The 9,761-nt window shown below is 37.2% G+C and overlaps 1 protein-coding gene across 1 annotated transcript in view; it reads left to right on the top strand.

The window, feature by feature from the left end:
- Positions 1 to 9,761, top strand: part of LOC119425923 (CUB and sushi domain-containing protein 1) — a 432,525-nt gene that overhangs the window by 181,287 nt on the left and 241,477 nt on the right. The window contains exon 6 of the mRNA XM_037693482.1: positions 9,184 to 9,296. Within this exon, the coding sequence (XP_037549410.1) occupies positions 9,184 to 9,296 (113 nt within the window). The remainder of the gene's footprint in view (positions 1 to 9,183; positions 9,297 to 9,761) is intronic.

Genomic DNA, 9,761 nt, shown 5'->3' with positions numbered 1-9,761 from the left:
ATGAGAGACGAAACGTTTCTAGATTTTTTTGCTTTGTTTTGTTTTTGTTTTTTTTTGAATGTCCAGAGGACCAGATTGAACTTTTTTGGATTTTTCTACCTGGATTATTGAGCATGCATCAGGATAAAGGTTAGATAATAAAAAAAGTTACTATTAGACAAATGAATACTATATATTTTTTGTCTGTATGCACTTAATTTTATTGTGTTAGATTCTATCCAAACATTTCCTAGTTCTCGTTTATTTGCCTATTTTCATATTTTCTCTAGCTTTAAAAAAGCGTTAAATTTTCTTTTAGTTTATTGTGACCATCTATTGTTCTTTCATAGAATGTCATAGTTCCAAGCAGTCATTAATTTTCTCTACAATTGTTTAAAAAATGCAATTAAGGCAAGCAAAGAACTGAATTTATGATCCTTGTCAGGTAATATTGTTAATTATCGCAATCAGTCACTAAGCAGTGATGAACAAAAGCACTTTAAATCACTGATTTTAGCAATTAGAGGCCATTTAGGATACAATACTATTGACCAGTCAATGTTGCACCCACAGCATTATACTTTTCTTTTTTTTTCAATGAACACACTGCTAAATAAATAAATAAATAAAACTCAATACAAGACCAAAAAGTGTTGCCTTGATTAACATAATGTTTAGTCTCTTGCACACTGAGACAACTGCTTCTGAATCAATATATATATATATATATATATATATATATATATTTAAATATTGCTGGGACTATTTATAGGAGAGAGTATGTTTTCCATGATCAACACCACTCTACAAAATAAAATACAATTTTGAAGGGTGAGAAATTGTCTTTGGCCTCATAAATCTGACTTGGTGTGGTCAAACAACAAAACTAAACTAAACTAAAAACACGTAATTATTTTATATAGTAAGTAAATAGTCTAAATACAGTAATATATATATATATATATATATATATATATATATATATATAAACCAGGGGGATTAAAATGGGTGCTGTCTGCTTTGAACTAAATTAGGTGTAAAGTGTTCTTAACAAACTATTAATTTATAGATAAATGATAAGTTTTATATTTCTCTTTTGTTATTTTATTTTTTTTCCCATCACTGGCCTTCTTTCAGCTTCATAATATTTCTAATTTATATCTGTTCTGGGCCTTCTGGCATTAGTAATGCCCTTCCTCATTTAAAGTTACCTTCTTTTTTCATATTTTTATCTCATTTGACCTCTCCTCACAGTCAGTTTAATCTCTTTTCTCTAAATCATGTAATTAATTTCTCCCTCTAACCTCCTCTAACATGTTTTTCATCCACTAGCCTGTTTTTCTCTAGTATTTCACAAGACTTTTTCTCACATATTGTCATTTCCCTGTTATCTTTATCTTGAATTTTCTCTTGGAAAAAAAAAAAAAAACTGCTGTTCTCTATTCCAAAGTCATCTCTGATGTCCTTTATATCTTCACTACCACCTGAGTCCTACTTCTTGGCCTTTACTTCATTTTCATTTAAAGTGCCAATCTTGTTATTTTTTTTATTTTAACTATTCCTGTTTCGTGTATTTTTTCTTTCGTATTTGCCTTTTTTTCCATTCTGTTTCAGTTCAGTTTAGTTTTGCAATTCTTTTGTGTGTCTCTTCCTTTCTGCAAAGTCTTTTCTGCATATGGGCAGGTCTTGATCATGGTCGGAAGAAAATAAAGTCTGCATTTTTAGAAATATCAGAACAATAAAAAAAAAATAGAAAAAGAAAGATAGGGTTACAAAGTACATTTATCACTTAGTTTTCCTAAATTTGTGGTCAGAGGTGCTCCCAGGCCTTACACTATCCCTCCAATGACTTCTGGGTCTTCCCTGGGACCTCCTACTATTGGGATGTGCCTGAAAAACCTCTAAAGAGATCCAGGAGACATCATAATAAGAAGCCTGAACACCTAAATTGACTCCTTTCTGTGCAGAGGAGCAGCGGCTCTACTCTGAGTTGCCCCTGGATGACAGAACTCCTCATCCCATCTCTAATGCTAAGCCTGGCCACCTTGTGAAGGAAGCCATTTTAGCCACTTGTATCCAGAATATTGTTCTTTCTGTCATGATCCAAACCTCATGACCATAGGTGAGGGTTAGGGTGTAGACAGGCCAGTAAATCAAGAGCTTTACCTTTTGACTCTGCTCTCTTCTCCACAACAGACTGAAGCAATTCCCTCATTAGTGAGGATGAGGCTCCAATCTGTTGATCCATATGGGCGGCTGTGGCTGAGTGGTTAGAGCAGTCATCCTCCAGTGTGAGAGTTGGTTGTTCGAATCCACCAGCAGTCACATACTGAAGTGTCCCTGGGCAAGACACTGAACTCCTCATGGCCTCTGATGTTTGTCCCATCAGTGTATGAATGTGATCTAAAGCACTGATTAGTCTCATTAGAATGATTTGTTCAATTAGCTTTGTAGAGGTCTAGTAAAGTGCTGTATGAATGGGTAAATGTGGCACAGGTTGTAGTGTAAAGCGAGTTGAGTATCTTGAAATAAGATAGAAAGGCGCTATATAAGTACAGTTCATTTACAGTCCATATCCCATTCCATCTTATCATCATTTGTGAACCAGACGCCCAATTAGTTGAACTCATCCACCTGAGAAAAACACTGTCCCTTTACACAGAGGAGGCATTCCACCCATTTCCAGTCAAGAACCATGGCCTCAAACTTTGAGGAGCTAATGCTTATTCTAGTCGCTTCACACTCGGATACGAACAACCCCAGGGCATGCTGCAGATCTTGACCTGAAGATGCCACCAGAACCACATTATCCACCTAAAGCAGAGATGAGATGCTGAGATTCCCAAACTAGAAACCCTCATCTCCATGAGTGTGTCTCAAGATCCTGTTTATGAAAACCACAAACAGGATCAGAGATAAGGGACAGCCCTGGCAAAGTCCAATCCACATTGGAAAAAAGCTCAACTTTGTACCTAGAATGTGGACACAGCTCACTCTTTGGTTGTTAAAGGACTAGATAGCTCTTAAAAGCAAGACAGAAACCTCTTATTCCCACAGCACACCCACATAACACCTCAAGGAACATGGTCATAAGCCTTCTCCAGCTCTACAAAACATATGTAGATTGGAGAGGCAAACTCCCATGACCCCCTTAGCCACTCCACATGGTTGAAGATCTGGTCTTCTGGTCCACAGTCAAGAAAAAAACACACACTGCTCTTTCTGAATCTGAGGTTTGACAGTTGGTTGGAGTCTCCTTTCAAATACCCTGCAGTAAAATTTCTTGGGGAGGGTGAGAAATTTGATCCCACAATAATTGGAACACACTCTCTGGCTCCCCTTTTGAAAAATGGGATTCACCACCCTGCTCTGCCACTCCACAGGCATTGTCCCAGTCCTCCATGCAACATTGAAGAGTTGTATCAACAAAGACAGCCCCACACCATCCAGAGTATTCAGCAACTCAGCACAAATCTGGTCCACCCCTGGCATATTGCCATCGAGGAGCTTTTTGACTACCTTGGCACCTTCTGCCACGGTAATGGACTAATGTTTCCACAAATCCTCAGACTCTGCCTACTGAAAGGTGGACATGGTGGGTGGATTAAGGACATCCTCAAAATGTTCCTTCCATTGCTCAATAATATCCTCAGTCCAGGTCAGCAATTTCCCACCCAAACCGAGCACAACCTGGGAAGGGGGCAACTTTCCTTTTCTGAATTGTGAACAGTTTGCCAGAACCTCCTTGAGGCAAACCAAAAGTATTTTTCCATGGCCTCCTTAAATTCTTCCTATGCCCAAGTTTTTGCATTCATAACTACCAAAGCTGCAATCTTTCTGGCCACCCTATACCTGTCAGATGCTTCAGGAATCTTCTGGGACAGCCAAGTCCCTAAGGCCTCCTTCCTCAGCCTGACATCCTCCATCATCACTCGTGTCTACCTTCGGTTGCTGCCACGACAGGCACCAGTGACCTTTAGATCAAAGCTCCTGGAAGCTGTATCTGTAATAGAGGCATGGGACATTCTGATTTCATGTCCCTGACCTTCTCTAGGACATGTGAAAAACTCTCCCTGAGCTGCGAGTTGAAGGTCGCATGGACAGAGGGCTCCCAGTTCACCCTCATTATATGCTTGAGTTTACCAGGTCTGTCCGACACCATCCCCCAATATCAGATCAACTCATAACTAGTTGGTGATTAGTTTTTTTTTTTTTTTTTTGTGATTATTTAACAGTTCTGCACCTCTCTTTACCTGAGTGTCCAAGAAACATGGCTGCAGGTCTGATCATATGACTATACAATCAATCATCAATTGTTGGCCTATGGTGGGTACCAAGTACACTTATGAACAACCCTATGTTCAGACATGGTGTTGATTATGGATAGCCCATGCCTAGCACCAAAGTCTATTAAATGAACACCATTCAGGTTCAGATCAGGGAGGCTATTCCTCCCAATCACCCCCTTCCAGAAAATTATATCATTGCCCCCATGGACATTGAAGTCACCAAATAAAACGAGGGAAGCCCCAGATGGCACCCCTTCCAGGTCACCATCCAGAGACTTCAAAAAGGCTGGGTAATCTGAACTGATGTTTGACACATAAGCACAAACAACAGTCAGAACCTTCTCTCCTTCATCCCAAAGCCACATAGAGGCAACCTTCTCGTTCATGGGAGAGAACTCCAACATCGAGGCATTCAGCCGGGGGCTTGTGAGTATTCTCCCACCTGCCTTACACCTCTCTCTCTGGGCAACTCCAGAGTAGGAGAGAGTTCAGCCCCTTTCAGGGAGTTTGGTTCCAGAGCCCAAGCTGTATGTAGAGGTGAGTCGAACTATATTTAGTTGGCACTGCTCAACCTCTCACACAAGCTTCAGCTTCTTACTCACTAATGAGGTAATGTTCCACGTCCCTAGAGCCAATCTATTCCGCCAAGAGTCAGCATGACCAGGGACCCTCCCTCACCTGCTGCCCAGCATTAATCACACCCAACCTTGATGGACCTCCCAGCAGGTGGTGGGCCCACATGGTAGTGGCTTCCTGTCCTGTCAGGCTTGGCCTGGCCAAATCTCAAGAGCTAACACTCTATCACCAAGCTTTCACTGGCAAGCTCCCTGCCCCCAGGCCTGGCTTCAGCGAGGTGCCCCGATTTCCCTTTTCTGGGTGAGGCTTCCTGATGCTACTGTTGTTTTGCCATCAAGGGTTTTTTAATCGCTCTTAGTCTGACCCCTCCCCCAAGGACTGTTTGCCATGGGAGACCCTACCAGGAGTTAGGATTCCCAACATTATAATTACAGGAAAGGTATCACATAATCAGGGCCAGAAACTAGCAAGTGCACAAGGAAATAATAATTCTGACACTGCTGATAGTATCCATAAGAAGCAGTGATAAAACAACCTTTATGGTTCTTGTAAAAATTAATAATAATTCACTTTTTATGCATACTTTTTTTACACACCTGTGTTTAGGGTGATTTAGTGCTGATATGGTATTTTTTTAAATTTCTTTGCTTTTATTTTTTCATTACAGTCACATTTTTCTTAAAATAAATGCCCAATAGGTTTCATTACAAAGCTTTCTATGTTTTTACCAGTTCTCTTATTTTGAGTTTATTATCCTTAAAAAAAATGTCTCATTTTCACTTTATTTTTCTTTCTACACAATATACTATCAGTATTATTGAAGATTAATTAAAGTAGTTCTTGTTACTTCAGAAAAGTTTGTGGACCATCTGCTTCAAGGCAGTTTCTTACATCATTTCCTTTTTTTCCTCTTTGTGCATCATTTTCTTCACTTGGTTGCTGTTGGTAACAGCTATATGAGAAGCTAAAGCTGATGTAATAATTACTAAAGGCTACCAACTTACCATTTTAGTTACAATAGTTTAAAAAGTGTGGAGTTCTCTTCTTCATCTCCTGCTTTACTAATTGTTTTCTTCCCTCATCTTTTAACTCTTTTGCATCTTTTAACTCTTTTGTCTCTTTCTTTTTTCAACATCTGATGGATATTTTCTAAAGCAAGTTCAACATACATTTATTTTTGTTTCTTTCTTTCTTTCTTTGCATTAGCTGGAAAAAGCTAAAACATAATTCAGAGAATTTGGAGAATCTACAGAGCTTGGCTAGTGCCAGGTTCTGTAGTTAGTTCAGTGGTTCTCATGGAATTGCCATTACAATAATGCCCCCTCCCCCTTTTTTAAAGCAATTGTTAGTTATATCTTTATTTGCACAATACTTCTATTTCTAATCTGCATTGTTTAGTTATACTGAGGAACAAAACTTTTTTGTTGTTTTATTACACCTGGGACTGTTTCAGTTTTATTCAAATTGAGAACAAAGGCATTACACACTGTTTATTATTATACTAGCTATTTTTACATACTAATGTATTCATATGCTACATAAAAAAAACCAAAGGATTTTACAGTTTTTCTAAGACAACACATTGCTATATAAATCATAATGCATAAACATACATAAAACAAGATTAAAGAACAACAAAATAAAAGTATGTGGATATGTATTCATTCTGTTTTAAATTTTATAAACCAAAAACAAGAAACACGTCTATGAGATTTGCACCTCTACAGTGTGAAACGTTCATTTATGTAGAGACTTTTTCATCGAGGTTTGTGTGTTTTAGACCAGTACACTTATGTGTTGTGTGTTTGGGGGGAAAAATAAAAAAAAACAGTTTTAGACATCCAAAGTATCAGGTAAAAATAAATAAAAATACAACCCAGGCAGTAAGGGTACATCCTAACTCCATGCAGACACTGCAGGCTGTCACACTCGCTGATCTAGCTGAATCATATCAGTCCCATCTGTGCGTTCTGTTTCAAAGCAGAAGTAGCAGCAGCACCAACAAGTTTGTAATTTCTAACCTTTTAATGAACAAGCCGCAGGCATCACTTTGCTTATTCCTCAGCTTTTTGTTGTGATCCTTGTTCTGGATCACAGAATTGCTTAATCATCCATTCTCTGTTTTTATGATCCATTCTGCAGTGTGTGGCAGACGGGAGCAGGTCAATGTGACTATTTAGTGGAGCATAGCAAATACAAATGAAATGCTCCCTCCACCCTCTCATTAATCAGACTGTGTGGACACGGTTTTGCTCTTTTGTGCTCTGCTTGGACATTTATACACACTCATGCTCCTCTTGCATAAAAGAAAAGCAGACTCTTACTATTAAGCGTAATAGTTTCTAACCTTTTCAAATAAAATTGGACACCATTTATATAAGATAATGTTTTTAAAAAGATGGATTTTGCTACACATCTGCTGACATACTAAGGTTGTTAGAATCTAAAGATACAGTAAGAATTAAAAATATTAGGGAAACAAAAACCACACAACGTTGGATGATTATTAGTTGGACAAATTAGGGAGTTAACTTGAACCTGCTACTTTTTAAATCAATATTCAAAAAGTGTTTGCAGCCCCCCCCCAAAAAAAACAAAAAAAACAAAAACAAAAACAAAAAACCTTGTGCAAAAAAATGTCTTAAATACTTAATTACCCCGGTAGCATAAGAAAGAATAATGTATTGGATTATTTTTGGCATGTGTTATGCTAACAAGTCATTGTACTGTATCTTATCTGTATTGTATTTTGTTTGAAAGGTAGATAATTGCCTGCAAAAAATAAATAATAATAACTAAAATAAAAAAAATAAAATAAAAAAAACATAATTTCTGCATTGGTAACTGAATTCATAGTTCACACGGTAACAGACTTTGCAACCTATTGTTGTTGCTGTAATTGAATAACTGCTTTAGTGACATGTTCAGAATGTTTGCATAATTCACAAATATTCAATTATTTTCTGAGAAGTTTGCAAGTTGTCAAATCAACACTGAATTTTGGACAAAAAAATTTATCTGAGTTCAGTTTTTAGTCCAAGATTTATTTGACTGACTGACACAGACAGATAGATAGATACAGATGTTGAATCAATGTTTAGATTAGGTCACATCCTATGATTTCACCCCTTTCTAAAATGATGGATTAACCAATGACGTCCTGTCGGTAAAAAAAAAAAAAATGTTTATTCAACAGCTTCAAGACCTTCAGCTTTATTTTAATGTATGATTTTTTTTGACAGACATTGTTTTTAAGTAACTTGGTGAATTGATTTACAAAACTTAATTCACTGATCTGCTCTAAATCTGATGGTTGAATTGCAAGAAGTAAACAGTGAAGTACAAATACTGGAGATTGTCCGTGAACTTGAAGCAGAACCAGCTGCACAGCCCGTCCTGGTCGCTGTCCCGCAAGATGGAGAGTTATTCCCAACATTTCAATAAAGACGTTTGCCGTTTGGTTTTGACAGTGACTATCTGCATGAGAGATAAAGTCTCATTTTGATGAAAACTCTACAGTAAAAAATGCATAAATCTATAAATTGGACTATTTTTGCCACAGACAATCATGGCTGACTAAAATGTGCATTTCTGTTAGTTCTTGTTATTAAGATTTAGTTTCAGTACACATTAGCCTTGTCTTGTACAGGCCTGCTGGCCTACTTGTGAGCAATGCGAGGGATATCTTGACAAAAAACGACTCATTACTTTTCCCTGAATGAAGGGATATATAGAATGCAGAAATGAGTAAATAACTAAATAAAAAGAAGCAATTCCCTGTTTTGTTCTGTATCATATAATCTACTTTATTTACAGCTGTTTGTGAAGCATGAAGACTCACAACAATTTTCACAGCGGTGGTCGATCTTGCTGCGATCCATAATGCTGCAGCCTGTAATTACATGGCAGCACTTTTCGTCAACCTTCCTCCTGTGTTCAGGTGCATTTTGTTCCACCTCACACAGAAGGATGGAGACATTTTCTTCCATTCTTGACCCAAGTGCACTTGCCTTAACTAAAGGTTTTGGTATTTTGTGTCTGTAGGAGGATTTGTTCTTCTGTCTTAAACTGTTAGTCACTGTCTCTATCATAAAGTAATACTTTTCATTTGCTATAAAAACAGCTTTTGTGTCCAAAAGTAGACACTCGTTACATAAAATCGCGTCTCTTACAGCTGCTCTGTGTGGTGAACTACTTAATGATGCAATCCTTGCAAATAGTCTGTTCCTGTTTCTTTAAAAAAAAATTTTTGAACTGTTAATTACTGAATAACGCCGTTCTAACTTCTGGTGGTTTCTATTGCTTTTAATAACATATTATTATATTTGTTTATCTCCAGGCTGACTGGTACAGCTCTTCCCTCACCAGTGATATCAAATAAGAACTGGCTTCGAATGCACTTCACCTCAGACAGCAACCACAGAAGAAAAGGTTTCAGTGCACAGTACCAAGGTATGTAGTACTTATCTGAGCTGGCTTCTTTATCATCGCCTCCCCTTTTAGACACATGTAAAGATATAACCACGTTAAAAAAAAAGTGAAATATTTTACAAATTCTTTATACTTCAATAAAATTGCAGTTATTTTTTTAATATTTTACAACCATATTTTAAAAGGCAACATATTTGATTTTGAAATTGAAAATGTGTACAATAAAAACAAGTACAAATGCAAACTGATGCAAGCAACATGTTTAACAAATATCACAATTTGTTTATCACAGATCTAAAACATATTGTGATAATGCTGTAGTTCCCTGACTATTGCGGGTAGTAGTTTATTTTAGTATTTATTTATACACGTGTGTCAGATACACACACACGTGTATAAATAAATACTAAAATAAACTACTACCCGCAATAGTCGTGGAATTACTGCATTATCACAATATTTTTAGATCTGTGATAAACAAATTGT

This window comes from Nematolebias whitei, chromosome 2, assembly GCF_014905685.2.
Source record: "Nematolebias whitei isolate Nwh7 chromosome 2, NemWhi1, whole genome shotgun sequence".
Classification (NCBI taxonomy): Eukaryota; Metazoa; Chordata; class Actinopteri; order Cyprinodontiformes; family Rivulidae; genus Nematolebias; species Nematolebias whitei.
The sequence above is the reverse complement of the archived record's forward strand: the minus strand, read 5'-3'. Positions and strand labels throughout refer to the sequence as shown.